This window comes from Crocodylus siamensis, chromosome 1, assembly GCF_052110815.1.
Source record: "Crocodylus siamensis isolate JL-2025a chromosome 1, ASM5211081v1, whole genome shotgun sequence".
Classification (NCBI taxonomy): Eukaryota; Metazoa; Chordata; order Crocodylia; family Crocodylidae; genus Crocodylus; species Crocodylus siamensis.
In genome coordinates, this window is record NC_143395.1 from 389,864,552 (window position 1) to 389,892,120 (window position 27,569).

Below are 27,569 nucleotides of genomic sequence, written 5' to 3' on the forward strand. Positions count from 1 at the left end.
ACATCCTGAGGGATAGCCAGCACAGGTTTGTTGCGGGTAGGTCTTGCTTAACCAATCTCATTTCCTTTAATGACCAGGTGATCTATCACCTGGACAAGGGAGAAGAGATTGATGTCATATATCTTGACTTCAAAAAAGCCTTCAATCCGGTATCCCATGATCACCTCTTGGCGAAAATGACCAGTTGTGGCCTTCGGTCCATCATGATCCGCTGGCTATCTAATTGGCTCCGTGGTCGGACCTAGACAAAAGTCACTAATCATGGTGCCCTGTGACCAGTGGGGTCCCCCAAGGCTCTGTCCTTGGACCCATATTGTTCAACGTCTTCATTAATGATGTGGACATTGGAGTCAGAAGCGGACTGGCCAAGTTTTCTGATGACACCAAACTTTGAGGCAAAGCATCCACATCTGAAGACAGGAAGGCGATTCAGTCTGACCTGGACAGGCTCAGCAGATGGGCAAATGAGAATCTGATGGTGTTTAACACTGAAAAATGCAAGGTTCTCCACCGTGGGAGGAAAAACCTGCAGCATCCTTATAGGCTTGGCAGTGCTACACTGGCTAGCACTATGGAAGAAAGAGACTTGGGGGTCATGATTGACCACAAGATGAACATGAGCCTGCAACGCGATGCTGCGGCTAGTAAAGTGACCAAAATGCTGGTTTGAATCCATAGATGCTTCTCAAGCAAATCCCGGGACGTCATTCTCCCCTTGTACTTGGCCTTGGTGAGGCCGCAGCTGGAGTACTGCATCCAGTTTTGGGCCCCGCAATTCAAATAGGGTGTGGAGAAGCTTGAGAGAGTCCAGAGAAGAGCCACATGTATGATCAGAGGTCAGGAAAACAGACCTTACGACGATAAGCTGAGATCTTCGAGGCTTTTTAGCTTGGAAAAGTGCAGGCTTAAGGGTGATCTGATGGCCACCTATGAGTTTATCGGGAGTGACCATCAGTATCTGGGGGAACGTTTTCTCACCAGAGCACCCCATGGGATGATGAGGTTGAATGGTTATAAACTACTACAAGACCATTTCAGCTGAACATAAGGAAGAATTTCTTTACTGTCTGAGCTCTCAAGGTCTGGAATAGCCTGCCATCAGAGGTATTTTAAGCACCTACTTTGAACACCTTCAAGTTTAAATTGGATGCTTATCTTGTTGGGATCCTATGACCCCAGCTGACTTCCTGCCCCTTGGGCGGGGGGACTCAACTCGATGATCTTCCGAGGTCCAGCCCTAATGTCTGTGAAATCTATAATAGCAGAAGCATTCAACTGACCCAATAAGTCAAATCTTGAGGGGCATCTTACCGCATACCATGAAATCTGGTCTCACTGGGTGAGACAGGAGTTATGTCTGTACAGCCTGCTTCCCAACCCAGGAGCTGGTGAAAAGGTAAACTTTGCCCCCTCGCTCACTTTCACATGCACACCGGAAACTAGTGTTTAGGTACAGCAGACAGCTCTGGATTGGTGCTGGAAATAGTGCTTTTGTCTGCTTGGGAATTCTCCCAAGCCATCTCCCCTACCTACTTGCTAGTTTCTGTTGCTCCTTAGTGCAAGTGCGTGCAACTGAAGCACATTGAGAGAAGTCTGAGGGATGCAGGTTCCAAACAATTTACTGTGGAATAGTAAGAAACGATTTGTTGCAAAAGAAATAGATTGGGAATTGTGGGGGCAAGGGGATCAATTGCTGTCCATTAGATTTCCTATCTGACCTTGGACATCTGATCGATCTTGATCTTGCTCCACATTTATTTCCCAGTTGTAAAATAGAGGCAGTGACACTCCGTTTCTCCTACCCTTAGTCTGTTTACACTGTCAGAACCTTGGTACAGGATTCTCTCTTACACTGTGTTTGTATATGTAGCAGGGCACTAAGGTGCCTGCTACTCTTGGGAGCAATGAGGTGCTGGTTGCTAGGGCAACTGGAGAGAGCCAGTGAGCGGTCAGCTGACTGGAAGGGGCAGGGCCTGGCTACCATTTAGACCCCAGGGCTGGGGCCAGGGGAGAGTTCCCTGCCAGCAGCCATAGAGGTAGGAACTCTGCCGGATTGAGGAAAAGGATAGGGCCAGAATGACTGAACAAGGCGATACTGGTGAGAGCGAGAAACCCTGGAGTGGCGAATGTTATTAGAGCCAGACAGCTTGAATTTATGTTACAGCCTAGGGGCTTGAGCTTTTTGTTTACTGTTTACAACCGGAGGTTTGGGTAAGGCTATTAGGGAATAGAGGAAGCCTCATTTTTGGGGGCGCAGACCCCGGCGCCAGTGAGGGTGCAGCCTTTTGAGGGTGCAGGCCCCGGCGTCAGTGAGGGCGCAGCCTCTTGGGACGAGACTAACCCCGGCACTGGAAGGACGAGCTTAAAAAGGCCAGGGACACCTGGGGTGGGGGTGTGCAAGGATATATATAAAGGGCCCCTTTCCCTCTTTTCCCCCGCATCAGGATTGTCTTCTTCTGTGCCCGAAGGATCATTTCCTTAAGGCACAGCCACCCTTCTTGAGCTCCCATCTCGCCAAATCTCTTACTCTGCAGTCATTGACTAAACGCCTGAGCTCGCTGAAGTAAGCCTTCCTAAAGTCTAGCACTTCCGCCCTACTAGTTACCTTACCTACTCGATGCCTTATGATGAATTCTATTATTTGGTGGTCACTGTCCTCCAGGTGATCACTGACCTGTAGGATGACACTACCATGTCATCCACTGTTGCCAATACCAGGACCAGTAAGGCATTCCCTCTAGTGGGACCATGTACCTCCTGCTTCAGGTGGAGGTCCTGTACACAGGATAGGAACCTGTGTGAATGGTGGGAATTTGCTGTTTGTGTCTCCCAGGAGATGTCAGGGTAGTTTAGGTCCCCCATGACTACCGCCTCCTTAGTCTTCATGGTTTCCGAGAGCTGCCTCAGGAGTTCCAAATCTAGTTCTTCCACTTGGTGTGGGAGGGTCTGTAGCAGACCCCTACCACCAAATCCCTTAGTGCTGCTAAGCATGTTCATTAATTCAGTTGATGATCAATTTAAACATTTATCACATATTGCACAATGGTAGTAAAATATCATTTTAGCCTAAGGGGCACAAACAGGTCACTTTCCACGGACAGCAGCACTATTTTCTTTTTCCTGTATCTGCAGTGCACTGGGAGGATATTATGCCTACAAATTTGCCTCCAGGTCTGAAGGTGGTTGATGAGTTCGTTTCTCCTGAGGAAGAAAGAATGATGTTGGAGAGTATTGATTGGACAGGAGATGAAGTCATTCAAAATGGTGAGTAAAACGAAGGAAAGCTAAAATTATCTGCACGCTGTTATTTTATATCACTTCATTTCTGTAAGATACCATCTTCGGTATAGCACTTGTAAAATTGAGTCATATATAATAAAGATACAAATATCGAGAAATGTGTGGTGTAAAGTGATGCCTTTGGAAGGATTTATTTCCACAGGCAGCTAGGTAGAACAGTGGTTCTCAATCTTTTCAGACATGAGGCACCACTCAGAAAATGCCAGTTCTTAATTTTTTATTTTTTTTGACTAGAGAAAAATAATAGAGCAGTTCTTTGCAACAGAAGAACTTAAATCACAACAGGTCAGAATGTTTTTTCCTATTTGAAACCTCTGGGTTGATCTTGTGAATTATGCTTGCACATCTAATAGTGCTAACATTGCATGGCATCCTACAGCACCCTTGAAAGGATGTCAGTGCACCCCAGGGTGTCATAGCACCCTGGTTGAAAATCACTGAGCTAGAGTCATTTCCTAACAGCAGGCTCAACTGATAAGTGTTTTGAGAAATGTCATGCCAATACTTTGGTATCCTATCTGAAAGCTGATTTTTTTTTTTTTGTCACCAAAGAAACTCCCACTCTAGCTGCTCATGTAGTTTCAGTTGTGCTCTTGAGAATTAAATATCTTAAAGCCAGTTATTTAGGAATTGAGAAGCTAATTAGGAAAATAACTTTGACGACTCATCATGGTATAGAGCATTCATTATGTTGACCTTAGTAAGAATATGGTATCATGATGCAAACAAAGTAGGAGCCTGTTGCATACTCAGAAGCCCATGTTATGTGCTTATCCAGGTATCAGGACAGGAAAAAAAACCCATTAAACCATGGATTGGGGGAAACTGGTATACTGCTAGGGATAGATGAATGCAGTATGCACAACTGCAGTCCTGAATTCTATGCAGCATGCAGTCACTTTAGATCAGTGGCAACAACAAAACGTAATGTTTCATTGTGGCAAATGTTTATTTGCTCTGTGGCACCTCGGAAATTCCCCTGCAGGATCAGATCCCTTAAACCTCAGGAGCACCTGCCTACAGAGATCTGTCCCAGTGAATATTGGGGGTACCTCTCTGTATGCACAGAAATTCAGGGTACCCCACTTATAGAGACCTGCCCCATGATATGCAAAGGCACAACTCTGTAAGTGGGGGAAAGCCCACTTGGGTCCTGATGTGGGGGCGCAGGACTTGGGTAATTGCTGGCAATCCATGCCTCTATGCAGGGACTCATAACCTTGTTTCTCCTTGTGGGGATCTACATTGGGTCCTGCACTGACTCATGCTTCATGCAGAGGCATTGATCAGCATGGGCCAGGATGTGCAGGTTGGTGTGGAACATGGGGAATTCCTGCTGTCCCATGTCTCTGCTGGGACCTGCACTTCTCCATGCCTCCCTGTGAAGCACAGGTTAGTATGGGATGTGGTGCATGTCCCAGCTTGGAGGCATGGGGCGCTGGAAATTCTTGGTGTCCCACACTGCTCAACACCTCTGCTCTGCTCTATGCTGAAATCTCTGCTGATCCATGCTTCTGCATGACCCACTGGTCCCAGCAAGGAGATGAAGGGGAGCAAGGGACTTGAGGAATTCTTGAACATTGGATGACATGAGTTTTGCTTCAGCTGAACCACTTCCTTTGGCAGTGTCTGTTTATACCCTTGTTTTATAGAAGTTTTGAATTGTACTATCTTGAGGGCCACCATAGTTCTTACCAACTTGTGAAAAAAAATTTTGGTCTGAACAGAGGTTATATGGAATAGGCCTAGCCTATTTGATGAAATATCAAATCTGTTCTAATATTTTTATATTCACTTGTTTTACTTTGCAGCACAAAAGTCTTTAAAACACAGAAGAGTAAAGCATTTTGGCTATGAGTTTCGATATGATAACAACAATGTGGATAAAGATAAACCACTGCTTGGAGGTAAGAGTTTTGTTTTTAGCGGACACCTTAAAAGACATTGGTTTTAAATCTGTTCAGATAGATCTAGTAATAGCTAGAATCTACCATCAACATCAGTGAAGTACCCTATTAAGTCATGCAACTAAGGGCATGAGTGTGTGACACAAGACTACTTTGTTCTGTGACAAGCTACACACATCAGTTCTTTTGCCCATGCCCTCAGGAAGGTACTTAAATATGTACTTAAGGTCTAGTTAACTTGTGTGGGTAAAATATGGCTCATGGCCTGGATCCAGCCTGTGGCAGTCCGTCCACCCGCTCAGCTCAGGTGCAGGGGGAGCCCAGGCCATGGTCTATGCAGCTGGTTCCACTGTCCCTGTATGTGGAGGTGCTGTGTGGTGCAGAGTGCAGCCCATCCTATCCCTATGTGTGCCTCTTGGGCATGCTGAGTGGTGCAGCAGCGGGGCAGGGATGGTGCAGCAACCAGATTTGGCTTCTTGGCAACCCCTGCGGTGGCAGCTCCTTCCAGCTGCCACTGCCAGTTTCTCTACTGCTGGATCCAGCCCCACTGCCTGAGCACCCCAGCCTGTCCACCCTGTACCCACCACCAGGGGTGCTGGATGGAGTGGATGGGCAGCGTCTCCATGAAAACTGGCCTGGGACCCCTGTGGGCAGGGTGCACTTCTGCTGGATGGGATGGGATGGGGCTGGAGGTGGGCAGGCAGTGGGGTTCAGGAGTGGGACAGTTGGGCTGGGATGGGGCCAGGAGCATGGGGCACTGAGAGTGCAGGGCTGAGGCCTGGGATAGAGCTGCAATCCACTCCCTACATAACCCTGCAATGGGCGCTGGTTCTGCGGGCAGGGGCTGGCTGCTGCCTGTGGAACCATTGCCTGTCACAGGGATGTGCAGGGAGTGGTTTACGGGTCTGCCTCAGGCCCTGTCCCTGCACTGTCGCTGCCCTGCAATCCTGATCCCTGTTTGCCTGCTCCATCTGGTATCCCTGGTGGTGGGTATAAGGCAGATGTGCCTGGGGCCATATATAATCAATTGGCATCTCCCAGCTCTCCCCACCCTCTCCGCTGGGTGGTATAAACAGCTGTGACAGGGGGCTGAGGCTGGGGGTTGGGACAGCATCTCCCACCATCCCTCAGCCCTCAACAGCTCACCAAAATTCCTTAAGTGCACCTCCAGTCCAAATAACTGCGCACCCCTGAGTTAACTTTACTGGAAATTAAACATATGCTTGAGCACCCTTCTTCAATAGTGATGCTTTTCTGAATCAGTGCCTTAGCCGTCAGCTTTTGTGGTGCAGGCATGAAGCCATATTAACCATGTCTAATTGTATTTTTAAAACCCACATGGCTGTTGACTTTCATTGGTTACTAGTCAAATGTGCATTTTGAACTTCAGCAGTTCAGCATTTTTTAATTAATATTAAATCAAAAAGGATTACATTTATTTTTATGCTAGAAAATATATGTGTATGTAATATATTTGTTACCTTGTTAAATAACCTGGAAATGGCTGAATACATGTTCCCCAGAGTCTACTTTCAATATAAAAGGGAGTCATTTTACAGTGATAGAAAGTTTCTCAAAAATGTTCCATTTGGGCCTGAGAGTTTTGAGTCAGAGAAGTAAAGTAAGATGCTTTGTAACTTTATCTAGAAAAATAATAAAATATGGAATAAAATCACAATGAAAGAGAAACACAGGTGCATAGTTTCCGTTGCATTGGTTCTAGTTAAATTGCACTTCTGCAGCTGAAATTGTATTTAATCATAAAAGCATTCATTTATATTTGCTGTTTTCTGGTCACTTTTTCACATTCTGGTTGGAATGCGAAAAGAACACAGGTGGAGGGACCAATGGAGGGGGTCAGAAAAAGAAATAACAATATTAATTATTAATAGATTGCTGTAAAAAGTATTTCCTAATATTTTTATCACAGTGGTTTTGAACATTGCATAGCTGAATATCACAAGTTATCTAATAACTACAGGTAAACATCTAATAACTACAGAGCAAACTACAGGCTCATTAAAGAACTGTGATGTTTTATTCTTGCATGTTACTGATGAAAATACTCAATACTAATAAAAATAGTTTTATTAGAAACCCTATTTTAATTTATTGTATAAATCATTAACACACTTTTTATGAGTCTCAACTCGGTTTCTGAGTCTGTATACCTAAGAATTATATACCTGTGTGCAGCCCACATTATCTGACCAGTGGAGATTTGCCATTGTTTTTAGTAACACCAGGGTCTGGTGCACACTTATTAAGGGTACTAGAATTTACAGATACAAACACTATTTTTATGACTCTAACAAGAACTTTCCATGTGTGTGCCATAACAAATTCAGAATTACCTGCATAAAAGACAAAGTACATTGGCCTACAAGGCTATTTTTACTAAAGATATTTGATCAGAATTCTATGGATTTTGTCCAAGATTTTGATTTCTCATCTGTCATGAACAGAAAAAAAAAAAAGAAAATGTTTTGTTTAGACTTTTGTATGTCAAAATAGGTATTCCTGAAATTTGCAATATGCTTCTGGAGAAGTGCTTGAGACAAGAATATATCAAACATAAACCTGATCAATTGACAGTAAACCAGTATGAACCTGGACACGGTAAGTATATTTGTTTTTTAAAAAAAAATCAAACCTATTTTTTAGGATTGTTAACCAAAAACTGTCCCTGGTAGCCCCGACTCAGGGAGAGAGATTACCTGTCCACTTGCAGTTCACACTCCTGAACAGAGTTTTTTTTTTTTTTAATAAAGGCCAATGTCAGGATTCAGTTTTCCTAACTTGGAAACTTGCAATTAGAGGTACAGTTTTGGTGCTAAAGTATATGAAAATGGAATCTGGCTCTTGGCTCTTAAGATGAATGTAGCATGGAAGAGTTGGTGATCTGAAGAGGTAAACAGTCCATGTCTTTTTCAAATGAAAAAGAGATGGAAGCAGGTTCTGATTTCTCTCTTATAGGGCTGTATTTGTATCATGGATGTGACCCTAATTCTGAATTAAAGGAAAATCCTTAGTGTGGTTGTTTGCATGTAAGTAGACTAGTACAGCTAACTGTGATATGCAGAATGTTTTTCCTGTTTATAGCTACTCCTGATCAAGGAACAGATTGAAAGGGAGGTGCATGCTTTTTTACTGTGTTGCAGGCAGCTCTTTTCTACTTAGTTCTGAAGTCTGTGAATCAAAACTATGTCTTAAATATGTACAGATAAATAGCCATGGAAATAGGACTTGCCAACTGTGATACTTAGCATTATTGTTTTGACAACACTTTGTGATTTTTGTTACGCAGGAATTCCTCCTCATATTGACACACATTCTGCTTTTGAGGATGAAATTCTCTCTCTCAGTTTAGGTGCTGAGGTAAATTTATTATTTTTTATATATGTTGGATGTTTGAACAATACAAAAGCAAAGTTCTTAGCATTTAATAAAAGGTTGTATCTTTTGCATGGTATTTTTTCACTCTACTCATGGATGCTAGCATGTTAAAGTAACCATGTGACACTGGGCCTAAAATCCTGGCTTTGTTAAAGTTGCAGGGAGCTTTATTGTTGATTTCATTGGTACTAGGATTTTACCATACAGGTAACTCTTGGCTGTTTTAAGGTCCCAGGACCCAGTTCTTTGTTGTCCTTCCTCAGGTTTGTATGCATACTTTACAATATTGCTCTTGTATTAAGCCTCTCACCTCACTTCTTCATACATCGTCCTCTGCTCCTGCTGGTCTGCCTAAAATATCCCTGCTCTTTCATTTGTGTTACAGTAGCACCTAAACTTTTCAGCTGGGATCTGAGCTTCACTTGGGCTATGCTCTGTACAACCACACAATTGTTGTCCCTACTCTAATGACCTTACAACAGAAACAACATCCAGACAAAAAGTGAGAAGGGACAAAGGCAGTCAGAGGGGAAGTGGCTGATTAAGGTCCTGGAGCAGGTCACTGGCAGCGCTGGGAAAATAATTCAGATCTTGCAGCTTCTCTACAAGTTCCCCTTCAAGGTTTTACTGCACCTGTCCCCAAGGGATGAGACCACCTTGGCATGCACTCTCTTGTTTGTATTTCTTATACTTCCCCTTGGACTTAGAATAGCCTCACCCCAAACCTTTGCTGAATGCCCTCCTCCATCACCCTTCAAATAATTTTTAAAAGCCTTTCTCTATTCTGCCATATTTATATGTGCTATCTTCCACAACTCTTCACAGTTTCCATAGGTTTCTGAGACAGGGAAATAGATATATAACTCTGTTACTTGCCACAAATGTCCTGGTGCTGTATAAATAGCATCATCAAGTGCAAGCAGGGTCCAATAATAGTCTTATTTCAGTGGGGCCTCATGAACTAATGACTGCACACATGAGTGACACATTCTACCATTTGCTTCTTCAGGCATTAGAGCACAAAGAGTGTGAGCATGTGTCTGTGCAGAGCTGTATCTGCAGAGTGAGATCAAGTGCCAGTCAGCAGTCCCACAAGCCTTGTTTTTGAGGCTCGTCATCTAGTCTGCTGTGTTGCTGCTTTTAACAACATGGGACACCTGTCTACTCGGGCAGGCTTTTTAGTCGCTGTGGGCCCCTAGTTATGACCCACCACCTGCTGTGGTTATGACCCACCACCTGCATCCCCTGGTGATCAGCAGGTGCTGCAAGGAGAACTGATGTCTAAAGATAGATGCTAGGACCAACCTTAGACATGCTGCGTCTGCTGTAGCAAAGAGAATAAATTGGATGTGGCAGGCACTACCACCCTGGGGACACTTCCTCTGCTGCTGTGGCTGGAATGTGCTGCTGATTCCCTGAGCTACCTTGAGCTAGATCCAGTCTCTTGGCTGGCTTGATCCTGCCAGTTGTGAACTCCTCCACTAGGGAATAGGCTGAGAGCCCATTTCAGTTCTCTGAAATGGTTGCTTAGAGGTAAGAGGCTCTTTGTCCCCTAATCCGTCCCCTCAAGTGATCAACTCCTTCCCAGTTTAATTTTTCATGCATGCTGAGTATTTTAGAGGTTGAGTAGAAGACGAACATTACCAAAGCTACAGCTAACTTTGCTTTGTAGATTTAAAAAAAAAAAGTTCAGTTGTTTTTCTTTTTACAAAGTGTACTAGTGCCGATATAATTTTTTATCCTGTTTCAGCTGGGCCCGGGGCCCTGGGCAGCTGGCACCTTCTTTTTCAATTAAAAACTGACTTTGGTTCATAGCCTATATTACTTCAGTGATGAGACACCATAGGCAGTGCAGTTCTGGGTGATTATATTACAGCACACGTTGGTGATATTCTTAAACCAGTGGCTGAAGGCAGAGTGATTTTGATCACCTGAGAAATACAAGCATTTTCTGGAAGTGGGCTGCTTGGAGTGTTGTGCCATTGTTGAAAATTGGAATTCATATGTTTTAATCGGGGAAACAGGCAGACCTAAGTCTTTCGTAGATATCTTGGACATGGGCATTGGAAATAGTCTGTTGAATAGGTCTCCAAGTTGTAATATATTTTCCTAATGGGCTATTAACATAGTGTTCTGATGAAGGCAGCCAAAGAGAGCATTTAAGGGCTAGTAAACCAGCCAGTGCCCCATAAAATTTTGCACTCTTTGATAGTCTCTCCTTCTGGTAATTTTATATTTCTGTAATATCTTTTTCTTCCCATGTGGATCTTCATCTGCATTTAAAACATGACTCTCACCTGTAGCTATTGCAGCATTTCTTCTGTGCATCCGACTTTATTCTTGCTGTAGTTTTCCATATATAAAAATTATACACTTCATTAATGACATATTATTGCGGTACTTTTACATCAGCACAGTTCTGTATTCATCTTTTGTTCCCCCCGTCCTTTTACTTTTTAACTAGCACATTTCCTGGGATGCCCATTTGCATCTCTTAGTACATTTGCTCTATCTGACTAAGACATGATAGACCTAGCTTTTTTAGTTCTATTTTCAGTCTGCATGTTGTATCCTTTTCTGGTTTGTCGCATCTTATTCCAGCTGGCTGTATCCATGATGAGAAAAAAAACCATAATCATAGTTATATAGCTAATCTTTTTCTAATTCTTCTCGAAAGAATAAGAACTTCCCTAAAGAAACAGACTGGAGTCTGTCTGATTCAGTGTCCTATTTTCAAGCCTGGCCAATACTAGATGCATCAGAGGAAGAAAAACCATAATGAATATATATACTTCATGATTATACTAAGCCCTGGAAAAATATTTCTTTCTCACCTTTACCCGTTGACCAGCTTATCATGTGGTTTTATAACATTGTACCCAGCAAGTACACTGGCAGAATACTGTTCCTTTAATGCAAATAGCTAATTTTTAAAAAATCTTTCTATAATAGGTGCTTTTATAACCCCTGTAGTATTTTAATGCCTCCCATTACTTAAAATAGGGGTAGGCAATGCTTGGCATGGGTATCAAAGTGTGGCACATAGAACCATTTTGCTTGGCACACGTGCCTTGGTGGCTGGGGCTGTTGCTGCCACAAAAAGGATCGTGCCCCTCACAGCTCCCCTGGCATCTTCTACCTTTGGCACGCTAATATTTTACAAGGCAAGGTTGCGGGTGTTTTGGGCACTTCCCAAAAACATTGCCAACCCATGACTTAAAATATTTATCTTTGCAACACACTTGTGAGGTATAATGTTATTGCCATTGTACATGTGGGCACCTGATGCCAAATGACTTGCCCAAATTTGCACAGGAAGTCCACGGCAGAGAAGGGATTTGAACCCAAGTACCTAGTGTCCTAACCTAGGATCATAACTGCTCGACCAGAATTCCTTTTGAAACCTTTGAGCTATTTGCTTCAAAACGTCACGTAGCAAACAAATGTCATGAGACATACTTTTCACAATCATCCCTTTCCTCACTGAGCAGTTTTCCTTTTGCTGTTCAAACTCACATCTGTATTATGAAGTAAGGAGCAGTACAGAAAATAAAACCTTTATTCAGGACAGCACATGTCCCCATAATGAGGTGCCAACAGACCAAACTTGTCTTTGAAGGTCAGGGAGAAAAGCTTAAGGAAATGGGGAGGGAGGCTTAAAAGCAGTTGAGGAAAATGGAGAGATTTAAAGAGGGAAAGAAAATGCAGAGGGAAGTGCATAGCACTGAGATGCAGTGTCTCATCTCAGCATACATCAGTAGAGTTGAGGCTTACTGGAAGTGCCCAGTACCTATCAGATCCAATAGGAGTTACCTAAAATAGTTCCCTAATCTTTGTCATACCTCAGATAATTACAATGGAGAATAGCGGTACTATACTATCCTATTGGGCTCCATAAGGTCATAATAAATCAGCTGCCTTTAGAAGTTACTGCAGATAAATGATGAGTATAATAACCATGCAAACTTTGCAGTGCTGCATTCAATTTTATTCAGAAAGCAGCACAACAGAGAAAAGAGAAGCATTTGGGGTGATGCGTATCATAGGGGCTTAGAAGGCTTGATAGCAAGTCGTCTGTCTCTCACTTCCCCCCATTAGCATCATTTAATAGGATGCCTTCTTTAAAGTAGCTTCCACCTTGTTTTGTAGTAGCTGTTGTTTTCATTGCCTCCATTGGGTGTCTCTAGAGATGCATAAGTTACAGTCTTTTATTCAAAGAGCATGGATTCAGCATGAGGCCAGCTTGGCAATCTTGAGAAAAGTTATGGTTTAAGCCTGTGAAAGATGTCAGGATTTCCTTTTGCAGATCTGCAGTGGTTGCAAGAAGGAGCTCAACATTTTTCATTTTCTATTCCTGAAATTGATTTAATTTGACATGTCATGAATAAACCCAAGTTAGCTTTGGTACATTATTTAAAAAGCAGAAACAGAGGAATTGCAACACCAGTTGCAAATCAGTGGCCCCTCTCAGTTCATGTCTTGTTTTGACACTGTTATATTACGGTTGCTTCAGAAGAAGGTGTAGAAATACCCTGGTGTATAACTTAATTCTATCTTGTGGGGATGAGATTTCCCACCCCTCCCCGATTTCAGATCTTCTGACTATAAACCCTGATAGTGGTACAGTGTAGTCACTTTCTTGCTGCCTAGAACACAGCTGCAGCCTAGAAAAGAGCTGTATGAGGCAGACTAGGGAAGCAGGGATTCCAAGGTAGTCTTGACAATCTCAAGCATCTCTCTCAGGATGCCCAAAACAGCAGCTGGGAGCAGGGAATTTTTTAAGTTTCTCCCAAACATTTAATATTGGAATTATATAATTGATCTGAAAGAATGAACTAAATTGGTGCAGCCTTCCACCTTTGTGAATACACACTGCAAACTGCAGGAATTCTTGCATTTACTACTAGGGGCCTAAACTGAGAGAGCATTTGAGGGAAACTTGGCTTCCATTTCTCCACTCTGCATTTGGTAACCAGCATATTGCATACCATCTTCCCTATAGCTTCACAAAGGAAGAAAACCTCCCATTTCTCTTGACTTCCCCTAAAGCTCTCATCAGCAAGCAATGGATTTCCTGGCTGGTATTAAGGAAAGGGATTTCCTGGTCTTATCCGTTTATTGGGTTGTAATGTTATGTCTGTCCTAAGGGTGGGATAGCACACAGTTTCACTGCTCTAGGAACAGGCCAAAGAATTAACCGTGATTTGGTGAGTTGCAGTCTACCTTCTACTGCCTGCATGCTCAAGGAGAGGAGTAAGTTAATGCACCCTTTCTCTGTGGAGCAGCTTGTTCTCTGTCTCTGTAAGTATGTCCAGGCCTGCTGAGTACTGAGTGGAGAAATCGGAGCCAGGTCTCCTCCCATTTTCTTGCTTCTCTCCATGTTCTTCCCAGCTTCTTGCTTGCTGACAGGAAGATAGATACCCTGTGGTCTCCACCCTGTGGCCACATTAGAGTAAGAGGTGAAAGGGGAGCCTTATTGCTGTTGACCACAGTTCTGTAGAGCCTCTGTATTAGCCCACACCTAATAAGACTTTGGAAATTAGACAAGTAACATGATAATGGGGAAGATATTGGGCTCAGTACAACTTTCTCCTGATAATGAGTGCAGTTAACTATTGGTTTTTCAAAAACTTGTATAGTCCAGATGTAATTGGCCAGCAATTGCACCTGAAGCCTACCTGCATATGAGAGAGCAGAATGGATCTTGAAGTCCTGGAAATCTCTCTGGATTTTCTGGCATTCTGAGAACAGTCCCAGCTGCTGAACAATTAAGAAAAAATTAAGAAAATTGCTTTATGAAGTTGATCTGATGTTAACTAGAGCACTGTCATTTCTTGTCCATAGCTACAAACTCTGTTTCTTCAGTTCATACTAAACTGTCCTGTTTTGCATGCTGAGACAGCATGGTTTTGTTTCCAATTTTTCACACATCTGGCTCTTAAAAGTTTTAGTTTGAAATTTAAGTGCTTGGATTGAATTTTGTAGTGGACTCTGAAGTGCTTTTTTAAAAGTGGCTTGTTATCCCATTGTGTTTTTTGTAGAGAATTTTTACTGGCTTCCACGTAATAGGGAGTATGAATATGGAAAACTGTCCTAAAAACTATCCTACTGCACTCCCTATCTAGGTCCATGGGAGCCTTGCCACTGACTTCAGTAGGAGATAGATTGGGGCCTGTATGTGCCTTGTTTCAAACGAGATAGTGCACCTATATATTTACAAAATACACACAAAACCAGTGTGTCCTCCTGGGTTCATCAGAGTGGTGTGTCTTTTTGGGGATAGGGGGGAGGGGGGTGATGGGTGGGTGTAAGTTGTCAGCTATTTAAGGTTTAAAACAATCTTTTTGTGATCTTATGAAAGCTCCAGTAATGAAAGGAACAAACTCAGACAGCTTGCAGTTTAAACTAGAGTAGCCATTATACAATTGTATTTAGAATTGCCTTTCTCTCTCTCCTCCCACGGAATCCAAAACCTTTCTTGGGTAAGCAGTGCTGTATCCAAGCTTAGAAATCTCAGTTTTGTTATCTGTTGAAGAAGTGCTGAGGTTTTTCTGTTTTATTTTGGTTTTATTTTTAATAGATTGTAATTTTAGGAAGAGAGATATCAGTAGAATTTATTTTATTCTCCTTTCTGTATTTGGAAGATAAGTACATAGTACATGAAATAAAACCTCTGGTGCCTGCTGCAAATTAACAGTGAACAAGCTGAACTCTAGGGCATTAGAAAGTCGTTATCTTTAGCTGTTGCATTTCAGTAATACTTCAGTTCTGGAATTCAATAAAGAAAGTTAATTTCATCTAGTCAGTGACGTTGTTCTCCATTGTTATAGGAGTCTATTTTAAGACCATGGCAAATTTCATTTAAAAATTCAGGCCTATACATGAAGCCAGTCACAATTAGTCTTTAAGCAATGAAACAAGCTTAACTTGTTAAGCCCATAGTGTGATGCATTGTTTCTCCTGGATTTAAATTGGGTTTTGATAATACTGAAGCACAAGAAAGCAATAGAGTTCAAAAGATTGGGTAAAGACAGACAGACTTTGAAGCTGAGTGCTTTACATGCTACAGCATTGTGTCAGGTTGCATAACTGGGGACCTGCTCAGCAGTGTTTAGAATTGAGGGGGTATGTTGTGGGATATATGTGCAGGTGCTGCAAACTGTCGGTGCTCCATGGAACTCTGATGGTTTGTACCCACTGGGGCTGTACCCCTGAATCCCTGTTATGAGCAGCAACAAACCTGTGTGTGCATACTTTTTTAAATACTAGTTAATTTTTGAAGGATCTTCCAAACAGAGCTATTGAGTCTTCAGGATGGGAAGGAATTTTGACCTCAGGGACTGGGAGGAAAGGGGAAGTGCTGGATTCCAGGTGGGCTTTTAAATAAGGAGAAAAGCTGATGGTTCTAAGGGAGACAATTGAACCAGCATGTGAAGTATATGAAATGAATCCTTGGTCCATCTGTTGTTAGGGAAGGAGCTGTAGGAAGGAAGTGATGGTTGATTACGGGTCTGAGAGAGAAGATGGTTATGGAGGGAAGAAGGGGGACTGTTACCATCCCAGGTCCATTTCAGTTTTTCCCTAGTTCCTTTCCCCAGTTCCTCCCAGCTTCCTGTCGCCATCTTCACCTTGGTGTTCCAGATTTTAGTTTGAAAGTCTAAGTGGCTTAGACAGTATCTCACTTTAGCTTTTTGGACACTGGCTACCACTGCTGCGTTGAACATAGTTTGTTTGTTTTAACAGGGTGATCATTCTACTTCCAAGGGAAGTCCCCTTTGGTTTGGTCCCCTTAAAGGCTAAGGACAGACATTCAAAAAGTCAGAGCCTATATTGATTTATCTTTGCAGGTTAGTTTAACCTGCCTAGATTGAACTAATCTGTGAGTGAACAGACATTCAGGAAATGCAGGCACATGCCTGCAGTGGCTCAGGTCAGGCTCTGGGGGGCACTAGAGCAGCCCTCAGCCACAGGGAAGCTTTTTTGGGGGGGCGTGGTCAGCCCTGGCAGCAACCTCAAGTGAACTGGCCAGGGAGGGCCTTAATTCCCCCTCCCTGTCCCACTGGCATGGACCCAAGCCTAGCTAGCCTTGCTCTCCCAGAGCAGAGAGCACAACCCTGCCCAGGGCTGCAGAGCATGTTGGGATGCTGGGGGACTCTGGGTTAACTTGAACCAGGAAGGGGTCTGGGGTCTGGGAAGTTCCATAAACCGGTTTGAGCTCAGTCAGTTAAGTCTGATACTACATTCAACCAGGTTTATCTCAAACAAATTTTGGCCATTTTGAACCTGGTTTATGTGCACTGAACTTACTCTGTTACAGGTTTAAACCAGTTTCTGATCACTTAAAGTGGTTTATATGTAATTTCTGTCTCTAGTGGCAAGTGCTCCCCAGTGCCCTGCTACAGGATGCCTGACATCAAAGCCCTATTGTGGAAGGCACTATCCAAACTTCTAACAAAGTCTCTGAGTTCCCCACTCAAAATGGAAGAGAATTGAAAATGGCTGGGCAAAGCAAACAAGAACAAAGAAGCCTAAGGGAACAAGGAGATGATCCTAGTTAGCAGGAAAAGCAGTGGTTTTAGTAAACCAGCTGCCTAACTGTTATTATTAGGTTTGGGGTTTTTTGAAAAGTTTTTTTTAATTGGTGTACAAAAGCAGTATTTTAAAAGTTTTAAGCACCCTTGGTATTTTTTGAATGTTGGAGAGAAATGTAGAAATAACATGAGTGGAGAAAGCAATTTCCCCAGATGTGTTTAAAGAAATCTGTTCGGTTTCATGCCGTGTTTGAATCGTGCTTCATTCATTGCCCTACAGAGACAATGTTGATTAAGAAGATGATTTGCATTATTTTTATAGCCTCTTTAAGGATTATGATTTGGGTTGCAGAGGAAAGGCTTTCCCTTTAGTTTAGTTGCTTCTGTATATCTAAGGTCATACTCTGGGTCCTTGACATGTCCCTTTTGCCCAGCAGTGCAAAGAAGATGTATTGGGGATTTCAGAAAAAAGATGACAAAGAGCAGGTGAGGTGTGGTGTAAGCAGATGAGTGTGCATGCTGCCTTGCAGCCTAGCCTTGCTCCCCCTGGGAGCTTTTTAGCCAGTCCTTTTAAATACAAACACAGTTTTTGCATCAGCCAAACAAATGAACCAGCTAACAAAGCTTGTAGTCCTTCTCTGGGCAGTAAGAAGGGCCCTTTAGCTCTAGCCCAGTACCATTGTTTGGTTCCTTCCTAGTAGCGAGTGTATGGGTTCCAGTTTGCCTCCTGTCCACAAACTGCTCTTTCACCTAGCTGAAAGAGCCTGTGTTCTGTCCTCTAGGCTTTTAACTAGTAGTTAAATACTCCTTCGTTAGCCAACTGCCTGCAGCTGGCTTTACAACGCTGCTGTCTGCTCTCTCTCAAAGGGCCAAACCATTCAGCTACAGATGGGAGGGAAAGTGACCATAATGTCTGTGATTTAGGAATCCCTAGCTGTTGTAGCAGTCATTACAACCTCCTCTTCAAGCCTAGAAAAGATCAGTTCAGCCTTTCATCTTGCTGAGATAGCTATTCAGTACCATGTAGTTTACATATGAAGAATACAGACAGTATGTCAAGGATCTTCTAGAGGTCGCGCAATGATGGTGTTCCGGGCTTTTCAGGTGGTCCTTGTAGGTCTCCCAGGCTTCACAGCCATAGCAAAGACTCGGGATTGCCACAGACTTATATAATATGAGCGTGGTTTAAGTTCTGATGTTTTGATAGTTGAACACACAATGAGTCAGTTGTCCAAAGGCAGAGCTGGCACATCAGATCCTATACTAGATGTCCTCATAAATGTTGGCCTTCTCTGAGAGGTGGCTGCCAAAGTATGTAAAGTGTTGACCATTCTCCAAGTCCAAATTTAAGAGTACATAGGTCAGTGATTCTCAACTAGGGTGGTTTGGCACACTAGGATGCCTTGAGATCCTTTCAGGGTGATGCAGGGTGCCATGTAATATTAGCACTGTTTGTTGTGCAAACATGATTCACAAGATAAACCCAGAGACTTCAAATAGGAATTCATAGTGTCAAGAACATTCTGACCTGTTGTAATCTGAGTTCTTTGCAACTGAAGAATTGTTGTATTATTTTTCTGTAGTCAAAAAGCAACTGAAAAGTAAGAGCTGGTGTTTTCTAAGAGGTGTCTTGAGTCTAAAAAGGTTGAGAATCACCGATGTAAGTACACAGTAGGTACAGTCACGGGCATCATTTTGGTGTAAATGTTATAAAGGGATTAGTTCACTGTTTGTGTTCTGTGGCTTGAGGACAAGAAGCACGTGAAGATTTCAGTTTTATCATAGTTCCAGCTGCTGAAACATGTTCATATACCATGTGTGCAATGTAAATACCTGGATGGATTTGATAAAGCACTTTGCCAAGGTCCTATTTTGTGAAATAATCTCGTATCGCATAATCTAGTGCCACTTAGAATTCTGAGACTGGAAACTTGGAAGTAATGAAGTTTAAGGGCATCTTTCTATTTAATTACAGGGCACTGTGCACATATATGTGACTCAATCTGCAGATGAGTCTTTGTAGACCCACGCAGAACCCACTGTTACTGGGGCTCTGTGTGGATGCATATCTGTTTGTGTCAAATTGGAGCCTGAAGTCTCACAACAGCCTTGTGAAGTGAGCATCATCATCTTTGTGTGTCCCATGTTTGGGGAAGCTGAGGTGCAGAGTGGCTGTATGGCTTGCTCAGTAGTCACTCAGCAACTCGGGTTTTTTCTATACATGAAGTTAATGTAGTTGGTATGACCTCCAGGCTATGCTTTCTCCAGTTTTAAATTAACGTAATTAATGTAAATTATGCCAGAGTTAGACCTCCATCATGGAGATCCTGCTTGACATTACATACATTCAATTGTATTGTTCCTTTCCTGCCAAAAACAATTAAACAATTGCTTTTTTCTTTTTTTATAAACTCTTGAAAATATATTCACCTGTCAGCTCATAACCGGGGAGAACACAGAATTCTCATACCTTGAAGATTCAAGCAAAAGTGATTTCCCTACTTCCCTTTTTCTTTAATTTCATTCCTTTCTTCTTTCATTGCATTTTGCTGTATTTTATATATTAGGAATAATGTGTCTAATTTGGGTGTCTGCTTTGCTTTGATGTTTAGCCAGCCTTGGAAGCTGTTTGCTGCATTAGATACTCGATCATCCTGAATGGTATTCCTTAAATATCTCATTATGCTAGCTTACATCTACAATGGACATTATTAGCTTGTTTATGTCTTATGCCTTTGGTGTGTATTTTTTTCCGTAGTTACAAAGAAAGGTGGTATACGTTGTATAAGATCAAAACATCCTCTATTTTTATTATTGACTGCAGTCCCCAGTGATGCACCATGGACTAGCTGGAAATTTGATCTTTATTGACTCTGCCACCTCTGAGAATAAAGAAAATGGATAAAAACGAAAATAGTAATTGGAAATAGCTCCTGTGGAGCAAAGCTGTCATGAGACAGATTGATTCAGCAATGGCAGAGTTGCTTTATTGATTGTGAGTCCTTAGTGAATTAGAAAAAGGACCTAAAGCCTTAATCTTTCTTTTTGTGTGTGTATGACAGTGACAACTTAGAATGTTCTGCTAGGATAAAGACATATATGGATGTATGGGAATGTTATCTATTTCAGTCAGCAAAAGTCTTTTCAAGAGATAAGAATGGGATTCTTCTAAAACTCTGCAGGGTTAAATGTTCTTTACTATAGACAAAGAATAGCAGAAATGTTAGTGCTTAGGCTTTTAAGTCGGGTGCACTTCTTCTAAGGGAAAAGAAAGAAATGCACACATAGAAATTACCATAATTTCCTGCAAATGTTCATGCTATGCCTCTAAACTGTGGTTCCTCATATCCTCAAATCCCAAACCTGGTGCTAAAGCAAAAAATGACAAGTTATTTTTGCTCCATGTGGATCCCGTAATTAGGTTTCATCACTGATGAATAAGCTGTTACATCTTCCATCTGAGTATCTCAGTGCTTTGCAAATGGTGATTGTACGCTTGTAAATATTCTATTCACTGTACAGATGAACAAACTGAAGTGCAAAAGACTAAGTTCTTATGTTCCTTGCAACCATCATACATGGTTCTACTTGCATTGTAGAGACACTTTATGCTGCCAGAGCTGTGCAAAGTATTCTTAGCCTGAATGAGGATCATGCTCATAGATTAAATGACTTGCCCTGTGTCCCATAAGAGGGTGCCCTAACTTTCAGCTCCTTTCTCTAAAAAGTAGACAACTCCTTCCCTTACTTACTCCTATACATAAATTTATTAGAGTGGCTCATTACCAGGGATCTGGATTTTTTGTTTGGTGAAAATGTGGAAAAACACGGATTTTCCCCTTTAAAGGAGAAAAATGTGATTATTTTTATTTTATTTTATTTTATTTTTGCAAAAACTCCATCCCCCCCCCGTTTTCCCCCAACAGTACAACTTTAGTATAGACCATATACAACTGTAAGTAGCTGATCCTCACATATAGCCTTTGCTTTTTTAACAACACAGATAAAATTTCCTCCAGGTTTTCATGCTTTTCTCCCCTGCCTATCTCTTCCTTTGCAATCCTCAGGTCCTGCATTATTCCTTGCAGTTAAGTCAAAACGTGGCTACGAGGAACATTGGTGTTCTCTGTCATTCTCAACATGCCATGTGGCATGGCTTTCCCAACTGCTGAGGGCTAATAGAGAGATTGATCAGCTAAAGCTTATCATGGGCCCTTAAACAACTGGAAAATAAGGTTTTGGGAGCTTTTGGGGGAAGCAGAACATGAGATGTGCTATCTGCATTACATGCATTTAGTATGTTTGCTGTTGTTAAAAGAGGCAAAAGTTGGGTCTACAGCCTGGCTTTTTGTTGTTTATACTCACCAGAGTCAAAAGTAAATACTCCAGTGCTTACCAAAGAGCACAGTGTAGAGCCTCACCTGTGCTTCTTGGGGAGTCTCACACAAACTGGCATCAGATCTTGGATTTGCTGATTCTCTCGTTTTCTCTTCAGTTCATATACCCCATTTTTATATGTTGCTTACTCTGTCTTACAGTTACTGAGACTTCGGGAAGCAAACTTGAACCAGTTTTTCTGTGGCTTTAGAAGGTGTCAGTTAGATGGGGTTTATGTCCTTTGCAACTTTTTGGTAGGGAGGATTTCTTACTTCCTTCTTTCATCAGTTTGAAATGTCACTTGCCACCATCCTGTTTTGTTTTTACTTTGGTTTATGGTCTTGCTAGCAAGGCTGCTTTTGTTTTACAGTTTATCTAAAGAATTTAACACACATGTATCTGTTATAGCAAATTTATATCCACACATTTAGTTACATCAATTGCTACTACTAACATTTTTAAGTTAAAGCTATAATATACTATTTTTCATTATCTATCTAAAGACCTTCTTGTATAAGGTCTCCTCTCAGGTCTTTCACATTGTTTAGCTCGACAGACTAATTTCTTTCTTTACCTTGTTGACCAGTCCATTGTGTCTGCAAAGGTCTGCTCTGCAATCACACATAAATAGTGTTTGGGTCTTCTGCTTTAACCTCACTCCTGCAGCCTGGCCTAAGCTCCTTGAAAAAGTCCAGGGCTAGTAACAAATGTGAATAGGAAAAATAACCCGTTTGTGTTTGAGAGAGAGGTGAGGTAGGAAGCAGGCCAGGAGAACAGTGAAGAATTGGAAAGAGCTGATTCCAGCTGCTTCAGACAAGGCCCCTAAGTGGGAATCCGGAGGCATTGGACAGACTCTGCAAGCTGATATGCAAAGCTATGAAACTACCTTCTCAAAATGCATGCCTCCCATTGTGTTAAAGAAATAGTCAATTGTGAAGTGTAAGGGGATAGGGCAAGTAGGAATTCCTGGCACTTGCTTTGTTGTTTCTGTAGTGTATTCTGTCGCTTCGGAAGGTGAATCACTGTATGTAGGCACCTGTGTAAAAATCATATGCACTTATTCCTATTGCTCTCTGTACGCATTTCAATCTTGTTTTTGGTCATTTCTTGTCCTTATATTAGATGGTCAGCTCTGCAGGTGAAGGGGATGTGTCATTGTATGTGGGTGGTACCACAGTATAAATAATAAATAAGACATGTTTCCTAAAGTATAAATGTTGTTGTAGATTGTTCCAGTATATACTGGTGAAAGACTGCTTTAATGAAAGCAGTGGATATTGTATTGGTTAATTTGTGACCTTGGAAGCTGAGCTTTTTGTATGACAGTCTCCCTCTTTGTTTTAAATGGCTGACCATTTGCACCATTGTTTGCTAAACATCTCTGTATAGATAGGCTGAGCACTGCTTAATTTTGTTTGGATTAAATCTCCTTTTTAAACTTGTGTTCTTCATACTTTGCAAATCAGATGGCAGCACTGTTTAGTGCATGGAGCTTCAGCATAAATGGAGATACTGACCTTTTTAATAGATTCTGACTAGCTTGTTTTCAATTAACCTCTTCCTTTAGTCCCCTAAATTCCTTAAATGCTATCTGCTGTCTTCCATAGCAGCACTTCTGCCAGTTGGGGAAATTTTTAACAATAAATTCGGGGTATAGGCAGCCCAGGAGGCAATGTAGCATTGCCAACTCCTGTGATTTTTATTGCAAATCTCATGATATTTGATCTCCTGATCTTCCATTGTGACCTTCCATTAAGTATTTTGCATTACAGAGCTATTACATAAAATGCATAGATAGATCTGAAAGCACAGATAAGAGCCCAGGGCTCCCTTCTGTTAAAGCAGTGCCCTCATCACAGAACTAGTTTTGCCCTCACTTGCTCACTCTCTCTGGGTGTATGACTTCTGCATTTTCTTCTGCACTGTGGCCCAGCTTCAACAGGAAAGGATGGAGAAAGCAAGCTGGGCTGAGAGCATTCTGCCTGTAGAACAGAGCACTGTCTTGGGAGGAGGGAGATGGGAGTTTGAATTCTCTCACACTGAGAGGCCCGTATCCTATTATGCACAAGCTTATCACCGTCACCTCTTCTAACCACAGTTTGGATAAACATTGCCACGGTGGCAAACTCAATGCTGTCAATTTGCATTAGGCACATTTCAGGGACTGGTAGAGGCACCCGAAGGGACTTAGGTGCAAGGACTTCATCCAAGCAGCCTTAGATGATACTTCGATGAGATTGTGGCTCTTCTGAGCATGCACAATAGCTGAATGGATGTACCTGAGTAAGCTTTTGCCAGAAAACTTAGGTGCCTATGGCCTCTCAGGTGCCTAAGTAGTTAGATCAGGGGTTTGCAGTTCATCCACTTGGACTTTAGATGCTTAAGTTTTGCTGAAATTGAAATTTGGGTGTATAACTAAATTTTGTTTTTAGATGTGGCTCTTAGGTCAAAATTCACAGAGTTATGGTGCTTAACCCAAGTCCCTCTGAAGTCAGAGGGAACCAAAATAGGACTAGATGATGAAAGTTCTTTGTAGATGTGGTCTTTAATTTCTCCATGCTTCAGTTCTTTGTCTGAAAGAGGGATAAACTACCTCATAGAGATGTTGTGAAGGTAAACACAAAGGATTTTGAGATGCTTTATTACCTAGTTGAAGGTGTGTTTTACTATATAACTACAACAGATGAATAGGATCTGAAACTTTCCATTCTTAAAGTTTTGTGATTTTTTTTTTTTTTTTAAAGCAGATGTCCTTCAGGGGGGAGGGAATATCTTACATTTTGAATGCTTGAAGTTAGAAATGGTGTAAGTATATGAAGGTCTTAAGAATGCGTGGGAAGACCTGGAGGCCCTTGCTGCCTGAGGAAGGAGGTAGATGTTCTACGGTAATAGATCAGGTAACGCTTGCTGATGATCTGGCTTTGTCTCTACAATGACATGCACACTTATAGGGATATGTAAGTGATGATGGTTATTAAAAAAAAATTTCTTTTGTCCTTAGATCGTGATGGATTTTAAGCACCCAGATGGCTGTACAGTTGCGGTTATGCTGCCTCGTCGTAGTTTGTTGGTGATGGCTGGAGAATCCAGATACCTGTGGAGTCACGGGTGGGTATTGAACAGAAGTGTAACAAAGCAGCTTGGTGTCTGGGGCAACCGTGACTTCCGGCTGTTGCCATATTACTAGCAGAATTTGTATATTTGAGATTTGATATTTCCACGCTCCCATCCTCCAGCCTCCTCCCCTACCCCCCACCAAAGTCAGTTCCTGGAGCAGCTGCGTCAGTTGCTCCGTCTTAGTCATACTGCTAGTATTGAAACACCTCAGTCATGCATATTCATTCATGAATATGAATTTTTTTATTCTATATGTAAATATTCTCTGAAGAAAATTAATTTGAATATTATGATTCTCTCCTACTGCATTCAGAGGTCAAAAAGCAGAGGCTGTAGAGAATCTGCCACAAGTTCAGGCTGCATAGGAATAGCTTTAACATGTCCCAGATGTAAAATCCCTTAGGAACCATATGCCAGTGAGGGATTGGCCATGACAGAGCTCCATTTCACCACACACCTATTTGTGTTCAACCCAGCCCAGACCCTTGGCAAACCCTCACCTTTCCTCTTGCCTGAGTTTTGTCAGGAGTATCTGGTACAAGAAACAGCAGAAGTGTGCCTCTTCTATCAGATTTTCCCCTGTGCAGAGGAACTCCATTTCCTAAATCCTCTGGTTTGAGGCCACTTTGAACTGCTCATGCAGCATACAATGGCTTGGAGCTCCTAGGAACAGCATTTTTTGACAAATGCATTGGGAGGCATTATTTATAGTAGAGTTTAAATACATACATCTGAAATTGGGAACAAACCAGAAATGTATGCAACAGGAGCATTGCAGTTGTCATATAGGATCAGACCAATTGTCTGCCTTGTCCAGTAGTGTGCTGTGGTAGTGGGCAAGGTCACACTGGTTAGACCAGCAATTCTTATCCGGGTGCTGTTGCATCCTGGGATGGCTAAAGGTCCTTTCTAGGATGTCAAGGGGTGCCACACAACAGTAGCACTATTAGGTGCTCGAACATGATTCAAAAGTAAACCCCCAGATTTCAAATGGAAATTCATAGCATTAAAAGCATTCTGCCCCGTTGTCATCTTTCAGAGATCTTTGCAGCAAAATAATTGCTCTATTGCTTTTCTGTAGTCAAAAAAAGGGTGAAAGCTCAGAGCTGGCATTTTTTGAGGGCCTTGAATACTGAGAAGTCTCTTAAGTTTAAAGAGATGGAAATCACTGCTTTAGATGAATATATAAAGCCTTCATCATGGACAGTTGTGCTCTGGGGGAATGTTTATTCCTCTGCTAGATTCACAGAGTCATTCATTATGTAATAGAGCTGCACCAACTTAACTGTGTATCATTTAAATTAAAAGAAATCTTATTATCAGTATAAAATATGCTGTCTTTTAATTTCTCTGAATGATTTTCTTGATTGTGCATCATGAGGAAAGGTAAATATAGGATTCTCCCTTCTGTGTGCTGTTCAATAATTTAGAGATCTCTTCTGTCACCTGTGTATCCTGTCTTTAAATATTAACGAAGAAGAGGCTGGGACTCCTGTGAAGTGTCATGTTAAAAGTACTTAGGCAATAAAGGACTTTGCTAACAGAGAAGATTCGAATATAGGTCTTGGTCTTACTACATTTTTTTCACTCCTGTCAAACTCTCTCAGCCTTCTTCCAGAAACATCTCTGAAACTCAGAATATAGTCCAGTCTCCATATCCGGTGAAGCCCTGGCCTCTCTGATGGTAGTGTCTGTCAACAAACATGCAATTTTGTGATATGAGCCCCTTGTGTTTCCATGATGGGGTGTCTTTTGAGGACCATGGAAACAGGCTGGATTTAAACTCGGGATCTCAGGATTTTTTCCCTTGATACAATAATTTCAGTCCTGGGCAGTTGATGCACTGTGCTGTCCACCTTCCATAGAAATTATTTATTTGTCCTAGAAGTTCAAGAGGATCCACATACGTTTAAAGAGGCGTTTGTGAGGCCAGATCCTCAGTTGGCATGGCTCCATTGATTTCATTATTTACATGCAGAGCTTTACACCCACTCCTATATCTGTCTAAGTATCTTTTGCTCCCAATAGTTTCTTTGCTTCTAAATGCCAGTTATTGCCATCATTGCATTAGGTTAGTTTGCACCAGGTGACAATCTAGCTCTGTATAGATTTCATAGATTTCATAGACATTAGGGCTGGAAGGGACCTCAGGAGATCGAGTCCAGCCCCCTGCCCAAAGGGCAGGAAGTCAGCTGGGGTCATAGGATCCCAGCAAGATAAGCATCCAATTTACTCTTGAAGGTGTTTAATGCAGGTGCTTGAACCACCTCCGCTGGCAGACTGTTCCAGACCTTGGGGGGCTTAGACAGTAAAGAAATTCTTCCTTATGTCCAGCCTGAAACGGTCTTGCAGGAGTTTGTGACCGTTCGACCTCGTCATCCCTTGGGGCGCTCTGGTGAACAAACGTTCCCCCAGATCCTGGTGGTCACCCCTGATAAACTTATAGGTGGCCATCAGATCACCCCTGAGCCTGCGCTTTTCCAGGTTAAAGAGTCCCATGGCGCTCAGCCTGTCATCGTAAGATCTGTTTTCCTGACCTCTGATCATGCGCGTGGCTCTCCTCTGGACTCTCTCCAGCTTCTCCACATCCTTTTTGAATTGTGGAGCCCAGAACTGGACGCAGTACTCCAGCTGCGGCCTCATCAAGGCCAAGTACAAGGGGAGAATGACGTCCCGGGATTTGCTCGAGAAGCATCTATGGATGCAAGCCAGTGTTTTGGTCGCTTTACTAGCGGCAGCATCGCATTGCGGGCTCATGTTCATCTTGCGGTCAATGATGACCCCCAAGTCTCTTTCTTCTGTAGTGCTATCCAACGTAGCACTGCCGAGCCTATAAGGGTGCTGCGTGTTTTTCCTCCCAAGGTGGAGAACCTTGCATTTTTCAGTGTTAAACACCATCGGGTTCTCATCTGCCCATTTGCTGAGCTTGTCCAGGTCAGCC

At 42.3% G+C, this 27,569-nt stretch overlaps 1 protein-coding gene across 1 annotated transcript in view; it reads left to right on the top strand.

The window, feature by feature from the left end:
- The window catches only part of ALKBH8 (alkB homolog 8, tRNA methyltransferase), an 81,357-nt gene that overhangs the window by 15,838 nt on the left and 37,950 nt on the right, over positions 1–27,569 (top strand). Inside the window, exons 4-8 of the mRNA XM_090029868.1 lie at positions 3,133–3,264; positions 5,112–5,207; positions 7,722–7,826; positions 8,515–8,585; positions 24,513–24,619. Coding sequence (XP_089885994.1) covers positions 3,133–3,264; positions 5,112–5,207; positions 7,722–7,826; positions 8,515–8,585; positions 24,513–24,619 — 511 coding nt within the window. The remainder of the gene's footprint in view (positions 1–3,132; positions 3,265–5,111; positions 5,208–7,721; positions 7,827–8,514; positions 8,586–24,512; positions 24,620–27,569) is intronic.